At 44.0% G+C, this 19,313-nt stretch overlaps 1 protein-coding gene across 3 annotated transcripts in view; it reads right to left on the bottom strand.

The window, feature by feature from the left end:
• Window positions 1-1,640: 1,640 nt before the first annotated feature.
• Window positions 1,641-19,313, bottom strand: part of LOC138983344 (heterogeneous nuclear ribonucleoprotein M-like) — a 37,658-nt gene continuing 19,985 nt past the window's right edge. The window contains exons 10-14 of one of the 3 annotated variants that reach the window (XM_070356754.1): window positions 12,814-12,865; window positions 12,481-12,579; window positions 11,847-12,001; window positions 5,441-5,570; window positions 1,641-1,863 (exon numbers count right to left, since the gene is read on the bottom strand). In XM_070356754.1, the coding sequence (XP_070212855.1) occupies window positions 11,943-12,001; window positions 12,481-12,579; window positions 12,814-12,865 (210 nt within the window). In that variant the 3' untranslated portion in view covers window positions 1,641-1,863; window positions 5,441-5,570; window positions 11,847-11,942. Of the gene's footprint in view, window positions 4,483-5,405; window positions 5,571-11,846; window positions 12,002-12,480; window positions 12,580-12,813; window positions 12,866-19,313 lie in introns of all 3 variants that reach the window. The other 2 variants (XM_070356746.1, XM_070356752.1) reach the window with 2 other exon arrangements.

Raw genomic sequence — 19,313 nt, forward strand, 5'->3', positions numbered from 1 at the left:
TCGGTTCCTGATTCCAAAAACATATAGATATGATATGTTTGGATTAAAAACACGCTCAGAAAGTTAAAACAAAGAGAGGTACAGAAAAGCGTGCTATCCTTCTTAGCGCAACTACTACCCCGCTCTTCTTGTCAATTTCACTGCCTTTGCCATGAGCGGTGGACTGACGATGCTACGAGTATACGGTCTTGCTGAAAAATGGCATTGCGTTCAGTTTCATTCTGTGAGTTCGACAGCTACTTGACTAAATATTGTATTTTCGCTTTACGCGACTTGTTACATTTAGTCAAGTTTTGACTGTCTGTGCGTGTGTGTGTGTAGAGCGATTCAGACTAAACTACTGGACCGATCTTTATGAAATTTTACATGAGAGTTTCTGGGAATGATATCCCCGGACATTTTTTTCATTTTTTCGATAAATGTCTTTGATGACGTCATATCCGGCTTTTTGTAAAAGTTGAGGCGGCACTGTCACATCCTCATTTTTCAATCAAATTGATCGAAATTTTGGACAAGCAATTTTCGACGAAGGCCGGACTTCGGTATTGCATTTCAGCTTGGTGGCTTAAAAATTAATTAATGACTTTGGTCATTAAAAATCTGAAAAATTAAAAAAACAAATTGTTTATAAAACGATCCAAATTTACGTTCATCTTATTCTTCATCATTTCCTGATTCCAAAAACATATAAATATGTTATATTTGGATTAAAAACAAGCTCTCAAAATTAAAAATTTAAAAATTATGATCAAAATAAAAATTTTCAAATCAATTTAAAAACACTTTCATCTTATTCCTGGTCGGTCCCTTATTCCAAAAACATATAGATATGATATGTTTGGATTAAAAACACGCTCAGAAAGTAAAACGAAGAGAGGTACAGAAAAGCGTGCTATCCTTCTCAGCGCAACTACTACCCCGCTCTTCTTGTCAATTTCACTGCCTTTGCCACGAGCGGTGGACTGACGATGCTACGAGTATACGGTCTTGCTGAAAAATTGCAGTGCGTTCAGTTTCATTCTGTGAGTTCGACAGCTCAGACAGCTCGACTAAATGTTGCATTTTCGCCTTACGCGACTTGTTTCTTTTTCTTCGGGGGTGGGGGGGGTTGCTTCACTATCTCAGGTTGAGACTTCTCTGTTCCAGCAGAGCTTCCAATAAAATCTAGTGCTAAGCTTTGTCTGATAGTATAGTTATTTTGGAATGGTCATTATTGACTTATCTTGGTTTTCTGATTCTTAAATAATTAAGCAGCCAAGAATGAACATGCTTATCAATTATGTTTTTGTGTGTGTCTGTAGCTTTCTACGTTCCCATGTTTGTGTATACATGCACTTATTGTAATCTGCGGTGAGATCTGACAATAGAAGGAAAATCATACAAGGTTTAAGCGTCATTAGCAAGAGGGAAGCAGCTTATTCACACTTACGCACACACACACACACATTCACATGCACAGAGAGAGAGATAGAGTGCGAGAGTGACAGAAAAACTGTGCCAGACATCTCAGACAAAAAACAAAGACATGTTTAAAAAAAAAACCACTTAACAGAGGGCAAAGGATTCTGTTCATGCATTCCAATATTTACAGGTGCAGTACACATACATACACACACACACACAAAAACACAGCAATCAAACATAGATCATTTCTGTTTATTTGCTACAACAGCAATTTTTGATGAATTCTCTCTGGGGCACGCATTAGTGCTCGGGCACCAAACTGGCCGTTTCATGCACACCAACGAAGTCTCTATATAGCTTCTAACTGATATGCACGCACTGATGAACAGTATCACAGACACAGGGGCACCAGCGCCTGAGACCAGACTGCCAACCAGCGGTGTCGCGCGCCCCTCTGTCCTGAAACACATTAAAATTAATACAAATTAAGTGGCTTGTACTTTGTGGATGCTTGTGTAAATTAATAATACATAAATAACAAGAAATTCCTCCGAGGTAGGAAAAACACCCCCGTCCTTACCATTCTCACTGCCACCAACTGAGAAGGTTATTTCCCTTTGACCATTAATATGTCCCTCTATAAGTCCTTGTAGAATCTTAATCCACCAATAACTCCCTAACCGTGTGTTTGACTGGTCCCAATTTTTGTAACGACCGTCTCAGGAATGTATAGAACCTGTTCACCAAGTTTGGTGACGATCGGTCCGTTCATTCTTGAGATCTATATGCGAACACAAACAAACAAACAAACACATGGACCGAATCCTATACACACCCCTAATACCGGGGGTGTAAATAAATCACTTGATTAATTAAACAAATTGATAAATACATAAATTGATGAATCAACAAGAAGGGCAAAGCCCATACGACTCACATGCTTGACCTTGACCTTTACATGACCTTGACCTTCAGCTAAACCTAGCAATGACATCATACACTAAGAACTGCTTTACACATTTTTCCTACCAAAATACATGTGACCTTGACCCAAGGTCAAGGTCATCCAAGGTCATGCAACACAAAGCTGTTGAACACTTCCTTCAGTTTGTGCCATGTCACCTTGTAGTCCAGCTGCAATGTCACCGTAACACAATGTTACACTATGCTGAGGCTAATTCAAAATTAAAACAGCTACCCTGCCATACTTAGATAGTGAGAACAAACACTTCTTCATAGGTCTTGTAATCAGTCTTAACAAGAAGGGCAAAGCCCATACGACTCACATGCTTGACCTTGACCTTTACATGACCTTGACCTTCAGGGTCAAGGTCAAATAACTAAACCTAGCAATGACATCATACACTAAGAACTGCTTTACACATTTTTCCTACCAACATACATGTGACCTTGACCCAAGGTCAAGGTCATCCAAGGTCATGCAACACAAAGCTGTTAATTCAAGACATAGGAAGTACAATGGTGCTTATTGGCTCTTTCTACCATGAGATATGGTCACTTTTAGTGGTTCACTACCTTATTTTGGTCACATTTCATAAGGGTCAAAGTGACCTTGACCTTGATCATATGTGACCAAATGTGTCTCATGATGAAAGCATAACATGTGCCCCACATCATTTTTAAGTTTGAAACAGTTATCTTCCATAGTTCAGGGTCAAGGTCACTTCAAAATATGTATACAATCCAACTTTGAAGAGCTCCTGTGACCTTGACCTTGAAGCAAGGTAAACCAAACTGGTATCAAAAGATGGGGCTTACTTTGCCCTATATATCATATATAGGTGAGGTATTCAATCTCAAAAACTTCAGAGAAAATGGGAACAAGAAGGGCAAAGCCCATACGACTCACATGCTTGACCTTGACATGACCAAATAACTAAACCTAGCAATGACATCATACACTAAGAACTGCTTTACACATTTTTCCTACCAAAATACATGTGAACTTGACCCAAGGTCAAGGTCATCCAAGGTCATGCAACACAAAGCTGTTAATTCAAGACATAGGAAGTACAATGGTGCTTATTGGCTCTTTCTACCATGAGATATGGTCACTTTTAGTGGTTCACTACCTTATTTTGGTCACATTTCATAAGGGTCAAAGTGACCTTGACCTTGATCATATGTGACCAAATGTGTCTCAAGATGAAAGCATAACATGTGCCCCACATAATTTTTAAGTTTGAAACAGTTATCTTCCATAGTTCAGGGTCAAGGTCACTTCAAAATATGTATACAATCCAACTTTGAAGAGCTCCTGTGACCTTGACCTTGAAGCAAGGTAAACCAAACTGGTATCAAAAGATGGGGCTTACTTTGCCCTATATATCATATATAGGTGAGGTATTGAATCTCAAAAACTTCAGAGAAAATGGGAAAAATGTGAAAAATAGCTGTTTTTGAGACAACATTTATGGCCCCTGCGACCTTGACCTTGAAGCAAGGTCAAGATGCTATGTATGTTTTTTGGGGCCTTGTCATCATACACCATCTTGCCAAATTTGGTACTGATAGACTGAATAGTGTCCAAGAAATATCCAACGTTAAAGTTTTCCGGACGGACGTCCGGACGGACGGACGTCCGGACGGACGGACGGACGGACGGACGGACGGACGGACGACTCGGGTGAGTACATAGACTCACTTTTGCTTCGCATGTGAGTCAAAAATGGGAAAAATAGCTGTTTTTTAGACAACATTTATGGCCCCTGCGACCTTGACCTTGAAGCAAGGTCAAGATGCTATGTATGTTTTTTGGGGCCTTGTCATCATACACCATCTTGCCAAATTTGGTACTGATAGACTGAATAGTGTCCAAGAAATATCCAACGTTAAAGTTTTCCGGACGGACGGACGGACGGACGGACGACTCGGGTGAGTACATACTCACTTTTGCTTCGCATGTGAGTCAAAAATGAATCAATTGATAAATATGCAAATAAAGAAAAAAAATGCAATCTTTACTTATCTGATAAATGAAGGGAAGTAAGCGGGGTAAATGCATATGACATGTGTAATACAGTAAGTGAGTTTTATTCGGAACCAGTCTCCTGTCACCTGAGAAAATAACAAACATTGAAATGAACAAGCGACTTTTATCCTCAAACTGTGCCAAACAAGAAGAGCAAATACTCACCTTTTTCATACATAATAAAATCAATCAGAAGCAAATTAACTTGTTCTAGCTCTATAAACGTTCTCTTACTAATCGACACAACCTTGACCTTAAAATTTGACCACGATCAGCCAGATGTAGGTTGCATCATGTAAAGGTTATCAAACCCCAGAAAGTGTGTAAAGTATCAAAGCTCCAACCTCCAAACAACTAAAAAAAAAAATCATTTCTTTTCCGAAACATGACCACGCAATTACATGTACCTTGAAAATTGATAAAGGTCAACCATTTTAAAATGTCTGTTGGTCATCGAACCTTAGGAGTGTGCAAAGTTTCAAAGCTCTAGGTTTAAATAACATCTGAGAAAACCTCAACGTTAAGTTTTTTGTGTATAGCCGGCAGGACTCACTCCTCATTACTAAGACTCTCCTGAAATAACTATGATGAGTTAAAAACATAAAATGTAACCAATATTTTACCTTGTCTACTGAGGTAAGGAACATATCTCTGATCACATTAAATAATAAAGGCACAAGAGGCCAACTATCGTTCCAATTTTTGCAGTTCAAGGAGTGATTCAAAAATAATAAGATTTCAGCAATAGACTTTGCTGCATTTGCTCATCACGCCCTAACAATAACATCACTCTTGACAGAAATGGACAAAACCTGAACAAGAAGCGGTGCAGCATTATCTTTCGAAGTCTGGTTGACTTTATATCTCACTTTGAATTAAACTGCAAGGCTGACAGAAAAATAAGTCCAATATAGATGAGACCATGAGAGTAGGTCAAGAATGGGCTGAAACAAGGGATGAGAGACACACACACACACACACAGTCTAGCTACCTAGCATGACTGTGTACCTTAGTGAAGCAAATCGGCCCAAGAGAATGCTTACAGCTCTCTAAACCAAGACGTAGAACCCATGAGAGGCTCTGTCCCCTGCTCCTTTCTCTCCTCTCTCCATCTCCCCTCCTGCCATCCGCAGCTCAGACCACGTTAATCCGTCATCCAGCACGCAGGGCAACCTGGGGAACGCACCATCCAGATTACAAGATCATCTTTGGTGGACATCACCTGACCCTGCCCTAGACCAAAGTTTAATCATTCTCTGCATAAATGTGTGCGAGTTCTGTATATATGGGCGTGTGTGCATTTGTGCATACAGTATGTAGATAAACATGTGCATGTGTTGTTGTTTTTTTTGCGTGCCGATCAGTCCGTGTAAGAGTCTGTGTGTGAGTGTGCATCTGTGCACATGCATGAGTGTGCATATGTACACTTCACAAACACATAGTTTTCCAAAAATGATTCCACAAACTTTAACTTCTGCTGAATGTAAGTAAAAGGAATTCTGAAGATCATTGAATCATTCTTAGGAAAATGTCTGCAAAGCATCCCCCCCCCCCCCCCCCCCCTTTTCTTTTGTGCATTCACATTTACTTCCAAATTACAACTATCCTAGTACTCTCCTATTCTAAAAATTAACTTCTTATTGTTAGGTAAAATGCAGAACTTAAATAATATGTCAAACTAAGTGCAAGTTAAACTTACCTGTCTACTTACCTCTACAGAACAAAGAAAACAGTAAAAGCAGTTCACAATTACATTTCAGCACAGCATAAAAATCAGTCAGCATCTGAACAACAGATTTTAGTGTTCATCTCCAATAAGTCAACTTCTTCTCATTTCCCATTTTCAGGTCCCAGCCAGTAAAACCACAACATATTTAAACTCCCTCTGTAATGATAGCGTCAACGTCTCTTGCAATCCGACACACACCAGCATATATCTGAAGAACAGTACAACCATCGACACCATGTAAATTTGTAACATCTCTGTTGGAATAAATGTACTGAGAGGGTGACCGATACTGCTGAACATTGCCAAACACAATCAAATGAAGAATCATCGAATATTCAGATGACCACACAGAGGTAAGACTACCAGGCCTGAGCATGCACAGAAGCCGAACATGAACACCGCCGAGAACAATATGTTCAGACAATGCAAAATGCAGGTCGAACGAGCACTGTCAAGTCAAAAACAATCAACACTTAATACCCCTGCATGGAATAGGATACCAATTACCACATGTCATTACTCTCCCAACAATCAACAGAGATTTGAAACAAGGTATGCATGCAAACCAGTGCAAATGTGAACAGCATTCTCCTTTGACAAAATCGTGGGTGGGACTGAAAAATGTCATGAATCCTGAAGAATTTTAAGGGGGGGTCTGGGGGCCCCCAGACGCTGAAGGATTTGTATAATTAACAACCAAAAAAACGTCACCAGACATTACGAATCCGGATTTCCGACATATACCGGAAGAACCCTACCCATGCAATATGATCCTCACTCCACCAGATGAAAATCATCAACTCTTCACCATGACCAAAGAAAAGATTTACATCCACTGCTTCAGTGAAAAATCCACAATGAAATCTCCAAAAAGAACAAAGAAAAAAAGGCACATGCCTGAATAAATCAGTGTCCCATGCACAAGCTTCATGTGAAGATTTAATAAGTTGTGAAACTTTGAGCAGTAGCTTTTCATACCATCTATTAGACTGAACCAAACTGTGCATCAGAAGTCTAAAACCAAGCATCAAAACTCCCAATGCACAACTTTCATAAAGGCCTGAGAATCTACTCCTCAGAAATTCCAACAGAAATTGTTTTGCAACAAGCACAATTGATCCGTACTACTGCAGGACTATCCCCTCCCTTTCAAATCACTGAAGATGTTCTCTCATGTAATCAAATCTAATATCACGGATGAGAGCCACTATTCGTAGGGAAAATCCAATAGTAATACATTTTTGGGAAACTATCAAGCTATACAGAATTGAAGAGAAGGCAAAAACAGCTGCCCATGCCGGCAGCCATTCAAGTTTTCAAAATACCATACCAGTCGTAGGCGTTGTCAGTATTTCTTTGTAGAGCGAAATGAAAACTCAACCTCCAAATCCAAGTTTTCATCCATCAGCTGCTCTCTTCAAAGACAACCTCTTCCACCAAAGTTCTTGAAAACCATGGCATCCCCTGGAAATTGATGGCAATCTCATCTCACAGTCATCCTCTGCAAACCTGTCGTCTTGTAGAGCAAGGCGGTTTTGGCAAAACCAGTGGAACAAACTTGTGCAACATTTTCAACAAAGTTGTCATGCTGAAACAAAGAAGTACATCAACAAGCACATATGTTCGCGCACAATCTCAAAAGGCTGAGACTAATCAAAGAAGGCCGCTTCTTGAAATTGCACACCAAATAATGTAAAACATCCCACAATCTCATAGCCATGACTGTAAAACCTCCCCAGACCTGTGCATATTTCAGAGTTTCAATGCTCCATACAAGTTTATCATGTGATCAGCAAAATTACTGTACACGATAAGTACAAGTACCAGAAGCTGCCCTCACGACACTGCTCAAAAAGCCTTTCCAACAGCTTCTCGTTAAAAGACAGTCGTCAAAATTCAAATGTGTTGATTCTTTTTTTTTCATAAACAAGTGATGAAAGCTGCAGAAAATGTTAATGATAATGATTTAATACCAGATTTAAAAAAAATAATAAATCAATTATTTTCTGAGAATGACAGCATCAGTAACAGTCCCAACAGAAAAATGCATGAAGAACCAACACAACCATTCCTTGCTTCCACCAATTTTGCGCATTTCAGATCTTTTAAAGTTTGAGCAGCCAAATACATACATTTTCAAACTACATGCATCATCAGACACAAATCTACATACCTATTTCTACATCCAAAAGAATTAGCCGGTTAACTTCGAATGTTACCAACAAATTTCCCAGACTTTTCCCATCCAAGCCGGTCTTGTACAAAATTTGAAATAAATGACATAATTACCTCAAAATGACGTCTTCTGCACTCCTAATCCTACAATGCCCACAATTAATTTGTACAAGTAGACAATCCACATCTCAGACAGGAAGAAAGCAGCACTTTTTTCCTTGCATCCTTTTGGTTTTTAGTTTTACCAAATTCTTGCCAGAAACAACTGTCAAGAAAGATGCCACCATTCCGTCTGAAGCTTCATCTCCAGTCTTCTTCAGCAGCATTCGGCATAGTAAAAACCAAACCTTTTAAATGGTCTCAATTTGGCTCTATTCTGAAGAACTTGTCCCATCTTGAGAGATTTGAAGTACTTGCCGACAGCTTTTAAAACAATGTTTCAGATGTCCTCATCCTTACTGTTCTATAGCAAATTTCATATTTCAGCCAAACAGACAAGAAATACTGGCTAGAGTCAGAGGGTTGCTTTAGTTCTAGCTGCTGCTGCGTGTTTCTTTCTTTCTTTCTTTATTTGGTGTTTAACGTCGTTTTCAACCACGAAGGTTATAATATATCGCGACGGTTACATGAGTTGGTACATGCAGAAACTGTGCTGGGTCTTCCAGTGCCAGTGTCTTTGTCACGTTTGTTGAGATGACCGGAATCACACTGCAGTATCACATTTATAGTGTTTCAGCACCTCTCTGACTTTGCTTTACCCAAGGTCTGAATTTGCTGAATTCTTTGCTGGTAAACATAAATTCTCCCAAGATGCCATTTTACCAGCTGTCAGGATAGATGAACAAAACTTGTATCTGATCAGCACCGGAAGAAATCTGTATAGATTAGAAGCAGAATTCACCATAAGGCTGCTACTGCAAGAACACCTGAAAAGAGATCATGGTCTTTGTTGCAGAAAACAGAAACATTTCACCTTGCCCTTGCATTTCCCTGGGCATTGCTTCTTCTCCACCTCCCCACAGGCAAACCAAAGATTCAGATGGATAAAAGAACTCTACTTCCTCTTACAAAAAGAGTTTGTTTCTGAAGTTGACTTCAAAAAGCAATAAATCAAGAAAGAAAACCAGATTCTTGTCAAACAGGGACAACAGGTCCAGGTTTTACCATTTATCCACGACTGATGAATTTTCATTTTTCAAACCGTTAACAACATTTAGAAAAACAGACCAATTCGCTGCATATCTTGAAAGCAGTTTCCATCCATACTTACCTATGAATCTGCAAGAATCACAATTTCACTGTGGCGCCTGTTGCCAAGATGAAATGATGAATCCTTCTTCAGTTGTTCCATAGCAGTGGTGTACTGGATATTTTGCTTCTCCATTCACACGGATTCAAGACCAGAAAACATCAACAGCATTTCGCTATTGTGTCAAAATGTTGCATGCTGTGCAATGCCCATCAACTTTCCATCTGTAGACTTAAAATTAAACGTCACCAGTGACAATTTCACCAGTCCGTCTAAATGCGCTTTTTTTCTGGAATCATATGCAATTCCACCATCTACCTTCTCATTAGTGTGAACGGCTCCAAAGCCCGAGCAATCATACTGTCCAGTGATGAAATTAGTGCCAGACCCAAATCCAATCCGTACCATCCGACACGCTTAAAATTACATGAAGTTGAGTTGATGGAAGAATATGAAATGTTGTCCCATTTCCTTCAAAATTACAAAATGCCGTGTTTCAATCCGATCAACTGTTTTTTCCAAATAGGACACCCCTACACACAGTGCCGTTTCACTGTTGTGTTGTGAGTTAGACTCCGAGAGAAGGATTAAAAGCTTTGCGCTGGCCAGAGTCAAGAATATCATACCAGCCAATCATCATCATGGTCTTCAACCTACTGAGACACTGTACTCGTGACTGCAGGCCTGATGTTTCAGAAAATACTTTAATTACTGATTTTTTTCCCCAAGTTCTTGTCAAAAACATGATTCTGTGAATCTCACATAAAAAACTACTGACCGCTTTATCTTTATCCTTCAGCATTCATTGCAATCTTCGGTCTAAGACAAGTAGGCATTTTCAAGTCAAGGAGATTATGCTACAAGGAAGCAGAGGTACTTTACCAACAGCACATTACAAGTACAAGCAGACACGCACAAAAACTGCTTCAAAAGAAGCCACACTAGCAAATTCTGGAAAACATACGCAAGAGGTAAAATCGACTAAACATTTATTTCTGACAATTTCTGCATAAAACAAGCAAGTTCAATCGACTCACACTTTGAAGAGGACTCACATTTTAAACAATAAAAGTCAGCAGAGAATGTCTCCCAGCTCAAACCAGAAACTAACTTATCCTCAGCACAAATCCAACCAAGTCAACTGTATTTAGAGGAATGCTCTCTTCGCTCCAAACAATCGAACTACTAAATGAGTTCCCACTAAAATTACACATGGTACGCATTCTAATGGCCAGTCCAGCCCAAGGTTTCACATGATACAGAACTGCTAAAGTCCAGGTACATCAAAGTGCTCATCTTCTGGCCAAACAATGATGGATACATCCATAAAATGCAGGACACCTTAATGAAAAGCTCTAAAGGAATTTAAATCCATGAAGTTTCCTCCGCTTCTCCTGATAACACACACACACACCCCACCCCCCCCCCCCCCCCACACACACCCCCCCCCCCTTCCCTATCCTTCAAGAGAGCTCTGACCCAGAAAATGATGAGCTAAAATATCAGCCCAAATATGAGAGAAATTAGACAAATGATTTGGTTTGATTGTTGTTGTTTTTTGGGTCCAGCGGACCATATAGGCCAAAATTAGACAAAATCTACAATGATATCAAATTCTGTCTAAACATCAAAATGCTGGTGAACTTAAACTAACAAGGTTATCTAATTCTCATCAAGAAAACAGAAGAAAAAGTACATTCTCTGACTGAGGTGAGCAAACTCGGGAGAACGGCAAGTAGTCAACACATCCATGGTATAAATCATATAAACGAAACACATAAAAAGCTGACATCGATATCTATAACAAAACTCTCTCAAAGCCGTGAAAGTAACTAAAAACCTCAGATCTGAAGTGAAGTATTTTGGAGGAAAACCGTTCTTCTTCAACAAGATCGGGCAAATATTTGTATAATGTATACAGCTCCCTTGTGTCCAGGAATACTGCTTACCACACTTGAGAAATGAAGATAACCGATATTTGCTAATGACGTGCAACAAAGTGCCTCGCACACTGATATAACAAGCCTCTCACGTTGATGTAAGGAGCCTTTCAAGTTGACAACACGGACACTTCTTCCAACGTAGATCAATTAAAATAAAGTTCCCTTAAAATCCTTCTTATGACGAATTCTTTCAACATGAATGAAGCATACAAAAAAGTCTGCTGACGTTGACACCATTAAAAAAATTGTTCCAAAGCCATCAGCTGATGTTGTAATATTCCTCAGATCCAGACCAAGAAATCCAAAGAAACAAAAAATGAGCCTGCTGTATAAAAGTACGCTGATATACACACCAGGGGGTGCGCTGCTGACTGCATCCAGAGTTGCTGCCCTTTGGCTTGAGGTCAGCTGACCGACTGAGCACCATCGAGTGTGGAGTGTGAGGTGGTTCAGTTTCGCAGCGAAACGCGGATCGTACGTCCTTCCAGCCTTGTGCCGTCACACAAGCCTGAGAGACGGTTAGGGAAAACACAAGGCGCAAAGGCATCTCTTAACCCCCATCAACTTTTCTCTAACTGACTGCATCTTGCTTCAGTTGTCTCTTTAATGTTTAACTCATGTTTTAAGACTCTCAAATGATATTCAAAGTTTCCCCAAAAGGATCACAAATTTTACTTGCAACCATCACCACCAACCTCAAATGAAAGCTTGAAATAAAGTTTCAAATCCCTTTCTGACAGTAACAGTACTGTTCAGCATATGAATCTCTTCAGCGCTAGTCTCATTTCAAACAAAACAAAAGACAATGAAGAAGACTGAGCACAAACTACTTTGTACGGAATGCAAAGATGCTTGCACAAACTAATAACGAGCTGAATGTACTGGAGAGACTACACGCAAACTCACCCCACCTTAAGATCTTGGATAGTGCTGTCAAGCAGCAAAGTGTGAACCCAGCAGTGTTATAAAAATGTTGTCAAAGGATACTGATGGCTCTCAGAGCGTCCTCCTCTGTGCCAAAACGAACCATGGCGTCACCTGAAGGTCGCCCATTCTCCATTATGATCTCTGCGTATTTGACATCTCCTGCACACACCGAACGCAAACAAACAAAAATAAATAACAAGTTTCAAAATCCAAACTACACACAGAACAGCAAACAAAGAAAAAGTACCAAAAAGAGCAACCAACAACATTCCTGCATGTACATTTGAAGGCTTTGTCTAAAGCTTCAATTTTCTGCAAAATTGTACTAACACGCACATGTTCTTTCTCTTTCTCTCTCCCTGTCTAAGTCAAGTACTACAAAAGTTAACTTACCAACATCACGGAAGCGATCCCTCAGGTCTTGCCAGCCCAGGCTGTAAGGAAGCTAGATTCAAAGAAAGAGTAAAAGCAATGAAACAACTGCAACACTGTGGAATCTACAGTAAACACATTTAATAATTTGAACCCCAATAGAGAGCACAACTCCAGATGCTAAACTGGAAAATTTCCTAGATAAATTTTCATTTAATTAATATACTTACCCGAATCACATTAGCATTGAGTCACCTGAGATGCTTATCACTGAAAAACGCTTACCCGGCTAAAATTTTTAAAGGGAAGCAACCCATCACCAAAACGAAAGTGAAAGTAGCTTTGGTAATGGGCCAGCACACTGGGAGTTACCTCCCATACGGGAGTGTGCCACGTCACTTCCTCTAGGAACACGTGCCTATCTCATACGGTCTTAGAAAAACTTAAAACCATACGCGGGGCAGGTGGGAGGGAATACAGTATGTGATTCGGGTAAGTATATTAATTAAATGAAAATTTATCTAGGAAATTTTCCATTAAATAACATATTCTTACTCCGAATCACATTAGCAGATAACATCAACAAGGCGGTGGGCTAGAAATGAATCAAAACTCACCATCAAGTTCTGGACAGGAACTGGCCTGCTGCTATGAGCACTGGAAGGCCTCTGAAGCCATCCTGTCGAAGAGCCGAGACGTCCCGAAGATAAAAGTTTAAGAAAACATCTTCAGAACGCCAAAACGTAGTTGTCAGCACCTCCTCTAGACATCTGGAGCGCAGTACTGCCAGAGAGGATGCCCACGCCCTCATATCATGGGCTCGGGCCGAGTCAAGTGGCAAGGAGGGCATGACCCCCCCCCCCTCTTTGTGCGACTCCACTCATAAGCTTGCTTAATGAGCGAGGACACCCACCAGGCCAACGATACCTTCGACAAACCTTACTCGCGCCTAGAAAAGGGCGAGATAAACAGCAACTTCTGAGAACTAGACCGAAACAGCTGAGTCCGGGCTAAGTACAGACAAAGAGCCCTCACAGGGCAATTGACCAAATCAAGGTCATCCGGGGCCAAACGCGCTGATCAGAGCCTTGACTCTAACCAGCAGAGAGGCCTGCCCCGGAGACTGAATCTTGGCCAGGAAATCGGGCCGGAAACGCAAAGATGCGAAACCGTCCGACTCAAAGGAGATATCTCCAGGCTGACCCAACAGGGCGTGGACCTCGCCACCCCGTTGGGCCGTTGCCAACAAAAGAAGAACCAGCGCTTAGCGAGTGACATTGAACAGAATGGCCTCGCTCAAAGGCTCAAAATCCGCAGAACATAGGAATTCCAGGATTAAAAAACAAGTCCCACTTGGGAGCGGGCAAACGAGCTTTAGCTTCCCTAAGAGCAGCCCCTTTAATGACTGCAGCTATAACGCCCCCGACTCGAACAGACCGACTGATCTGCTAAAGAGTCGCCGAGATAGCGAAGCGCCGGAACCTCAACGAGAAGCCTGAGGCGCCCTGCGAAGACATGAAAGAGAGGCGGTTGGCGACCTGAATAGAGCGCGAAGCCACCGACCTCACCCCTGTAGCTGAACACCAGGCAGTCCATGCCTTCCAGTGGGAAGCATAAACTGACGAGGTGGACGCTCTATGCGAGCGAGCCACCAAGTCCAGACGGATGGAAACCATCAGGAGAGGCAAAGTGGAGCGAATCTGAGCTTGGAGCTTGTCCACCCTTCTCTGAGAAGGCTGGACAGTCCACGCGACCGTGTCGAAAGACATCCCCAGATAAGTGAATGTCTGTGACGGGGTCAGCTCCGGATTTGCCCGGTTGATCGAGAACCCCAACAAGTTGGATTCTCAAAGAACCATTAGGGTATCCTGCGAACAGCCGCTCTGGGACTGGATCATGATGAATCAGTCGTCCAGATAAGCCCGCAGGCGGATACCCTAGGACCTCACCAGTGCACAGAACTGTCTCACCACCATGGTGAAAATCCATGGTGCGAGGGACAGCCCGAAAGGGAGTGCGCAAAACTGGTAGATCTGATCTCCCCACCGGAAACAAAGCCGATTCCGGTCGGCCGGATGCATAAAAATGAAAGTATGCGTCCTTGAGATCGATCAAGGTCACCCAGTCTCCTGGGCAGAGAGAGTCTCGGACCGAGGCTGGCGTCTCCATCTTGACTTTTATCTCACTCAAGAAAGTGTTGAGGAGAGATAAATCCAAAACGGGACGCCATCCTCCTGACGCTTAGGGAACGGCGAAAAGACGCCCTTAAATCCCAGGGAGCTATGGACCCGAACTCTCTCCACCGCGCCCTTCTGCTGCAGAGAGGCAATTTCCGACTGCAAGGCGGAACGTGCTTCCTGCGAGAAGAGGGGCTTGAACCGCGGCGGCACTCGGGTAAGAGGCGCCTTTTCCTCCCGCCAGAGCAGGCGGAAGCCCGATCTCACCACTCCCACAATCCATTGGCTGTCAACTACCGACATCCAACGAGAAAGCGCACGGGAGGGGCCTCCCGCCATCACCAAGGTGGAAGGCGGGAGGTGGGTGAGATCGTGAGCGCATCATTGGGGGTGTGGCTTACTCCCAGAGCCGCCACACCCCCTCCCCGATGCCGTCCTCTTCTTCCCGCCACGAGCGACCGGCAGAGCCTGCCGCTTCTGAGCTGGCTTGAGATTCGACAATGTCTGAGCCTGCTTTTGTTTAGAAGGCTTAGACTGTTTCACCCCCTGCAGAGTGAAGTCGAGGAACTGACTGTCCTTGTTCGACTGAATCTCCTTCTGTCTGGCAACCATTGCCAGAGAACAGAAGCGAGATTCCTCTGAGACAGGGGAGACTCTCCAGGTCTCCCTAGTAGCCAGGTCCGTGAACTGGGACTGCGAGAGGAAGAGATCCCTCCTACAGAGGACCGCTTGGGAGAACTGTAGGGAGGAAAGACGCAATTGCTCCTCCTTGACCTTGGCCAAGGTGGTCAAAAGGGCAGAGACATCGTCCGCATATTGTTCTTCACTGAGAGTGAAAGGAACCAGCGAATCGATCGATGACCGAGACAGAGTTCGAACAAGAGTCTCTGCAACGGAGGACAGTTCGATCTGCCGACGTCCAACCTCCTCAGCAGAGAGGAGGAAGCCTCAGAAACCGGCAGAACCGGATCATACTTGATCGGTTTAGCCAGAAGAGGCAGCAATTCCCGGAGAACCGGAAGGGTAGCCCTAGGGAGTGCAAAAGACACCAGCCAGCTCTGGCTCTGAGTGGACAAGCTAAGCTTCCTATTGCCCGTAGGCACAAAGGAAGAGGCTTGAGAAGCCGACGCCACCCACTGCTGAGCTGATACCGGAACTGGACCAAAAGGAAGCAGTAACGGAACAGGCACTGGCCGAATACCACTCCCCGCATGTGCTGGACGAACCAGCGAATGCAAAAGTTGGTAAGCCACTGACGGAGACTCGGCGAACCGGAAGGAAGAAACATCCTCCTGTGCCGGCCGGAAGTCCGCCATGGCCGAAGGAACGAACGGAGCGGAAGAGTCCGCAGCCACCACCCCTTCGGGGAAAAAACGAGACGCTACTTCCACCGCGATGTCAAGAACAGACTTGAGCTTCGACGGAAACACGCCCCGAGACTCCTCGTTGACCCCTGATGGAGCATCAGAATAGTCACACATGGAGCCATGACCAAAACCACAGTTCCGGAAGCAGAAGCATGCCCTGGCAAACCGGAAACCGGAAATGCCTGTGCACGAACATCATCCTGCAACCCAGAACCTTGTGAAGGTAAGGGTAGGCAGGACGACCATCCGTAAAAAACCCGGAGCTGGATGAGCTGACGTCACTCCCTCATCCGAGTGGAGTGATGCCTGCTCAAGCCTAGGCACTAAAAGGCCGGAAGGCGTACGCTGGAATCCACCCTCTGGTATCCGGAAGGAAGCACCAGAAGAGGAAGCAGCATGTCCGGCCGAAACCGGAAGTGTAGCCGACGAAACCGCGGAATGCGGAATTGAAGACTGCCCTGGTTGACTTCGAGATCCGGAAGGACCGGAAAATCAGTGAATACTCCATACTGACGCAGCCGCCGTAGCGTGCCTGCGTGGACGGATCATCACTTCTGGCGAGTGCCGGTAGTGTAGCCGACAGAACCGCGCAATGCGGAAGCGAAGGCTGCACTGAAACCAAAAACACCAGTTCCGGAAGCAGAAGCATGCCCTGGCAAACCGGAAACCGGAAATGCCTGTACACGAACATCATCCTGCAGCCCAGAACCTTGTGAAGGTAAAGGGTAGGCAGGACGACCATCCGCAAAAACCGGAGCTGGATGAGCTGACGTCACTCCCCCATCAGAGTGGAGTGATGCCTGCTCAAGCCTAGGCACTAACTGGCCGGAAGGCGTACGCTGGAATCCACCCACTGGTATCCGGAAGGAAGCACCAGAAGAGGAAGCAGCGTGTCCGGCCGAAACCGGAAGTGTAGCCGTCGAAACCGCGCAATGCGGAAGTGAAGGCTGCACTGGTTGACTTCGTGATCCGGAAGGACCGGAAGTCAGTGAATACTCCATCCTGCCGCGACCGCCTTAGCGTGCCGGAGCGGACGGATCATCACTTCCGGCAAGTGCCGGTAGTGTAGCCGACGAAACCGCGCAATGCGGAAGCGAAGGCTGCACTGGTTGACTTCGCGATCCGGAAGGACCGGAAGTCAGTGAATACTCCATCCTGCCGCGACCGCCTTAGCGTGCCGGAGCGGACGGATCATCACTTCCGGCAAGTGCCGGAAATGCGGCAGCCGAAACCGACTGCCGCAGCTGTTCGATCAAATCCGGGGCCTCGTAGGTTATCGCCGGAAATGAAAGATCAGCATGGTATCGGTCGTGACCCGATGCGAAAGAGCTGTCTCCCGAGAGAGAACGTCCAGGCGCCTCACGAGGGCTATCGGACCAGCTCTGCTTACCAGCCGCAGCTGAAGAGGGAGGACGCTGCTCCAAACCGGAAATGGACGGCAAAGACACGGAAGCCAACTCCCGGACGTCACTGCCAGATGCCGGAAACGCCAAACAACTGGCGACGGAACGCTGGAACTCTGCTTGCACCAAGCTGCGGATTCCCGGAACCAGTGTCTAAAACAGAAAGGAACCAACGCACCCTGCACAGGTGCTAACAACGAGGACGAAGTCTCCGTAGTAGAGAACCGGAGCAGACGTAACCATAGCGCTAGGCGCCACAAAAGATAGCAGAAGTAGTAACAGCGCTAGGCGCCGAAAAAGGTACAGACAACAAATAGTTACGTTCTTGGTCTGTACAAGTAAAACTGCTAAAGAAGAAGCCTAAGGCTTAAAATTTCCCCATGGGGTCTGACTTGCCACAGCGGTTGTCTGAATCAGACATGCTGTCAAATCCATGTAAACAACACGAAAACATTTTACTGAACGTAAGTCTAAACGACTGAAAACTCAGTAAAAAACACACACTTTCGCGTCAACAAAATACGATAGCTACACTTGCCCAACAAAAACAGAGGCACGTAAAGCTACAAACAAAGTCACACGAGCTAGAAAACTAACTCACACCACAAAATGGCGAAACACGCAAGTAACTGACACACAAGTCAACAACGCGTGGCAACGCGAAAAAATTTACTGAAACGTAAGTCTAAACGACTGAAAACACAGTAAACACGCACTCTTTCGCGTCAACAAAATACGATAGCTATACTTGCCCAACAAAAACAGAGGCACGTAGAGCTACAAACAAAGTCACACGAGCTAGAGAACAAACTCACACAACAAAATGGCGAAACACGCAAGTAACTGACACACAAGTCAACGACGCGTGACAACGCGAAAAAATTTACTGACACGTAAGTCTAAACGACTGAACACAGTAAACACACACTCTTTCGCGTCAACAAAATACTATAGCTACACTTGCCCAACACAGAAAGGGGCACGCAGAGCTACGAGCAAAGTCATACGAGCTAGCTAACTAACTCACACAACAAAATGGCTAAACACGCAAGTCACTGACACACAAGTCCGCAAAAAACGGACAACGTACAGTAACGAAAACAGCGCAAACAACCAACAACAAACGGGAACGAGCTCACCAAACTGTAGGCAAGGCGAGCAGAAAAGCTGGGTAACGTGGCCGGCGGGTGTCACTCAAACACACAAGGTCGGCCACAGAGCGTCAAAAAGTGAACCGTCCTCTCCGAGGTGAAAAGAACGTATGAGATAGGCACGTGTTCCTAGAGGAAGTGACGTGGCACACTCCCGTATGGGAGGTAACTCCCAGTGTGCTGGCCCATTACCAAAGCTACTTTCACTTTCGTTTTGGTGATGGGTTGCTTCCCTTTAAAAATTTTAGCCGGGTAAGCGTTTTTCAGTGATAAGCATCTCAGGTGACTCAATGCTAATGTGATTCGGAGTAAGAATATGTTATTTAATGTAGGGAACTGTGGAAGACCTGCGCCGAACGTGCCAGTTCATAAGATCAGCAGGCCTAAGACTATGAGTAGCAAAACCGTCGAATGCTGAAGAAG

This window comes from Littorina saxatilis, linkage group LG1, assembly GCF_037325665.1.
Source record: "Littorina saxatilis isolate snail1 linkage group LG1, US_GU_Lsax_2.0, whole genome shotgun sequence".
Classification (NCBI taxonomy): domain Eukaryota; kingdom Metazoa; phylum Mollusca; class Gastropoda; order Littorinimorpha; family Littorinidae; genus Littorina; species Littorina saxatilis.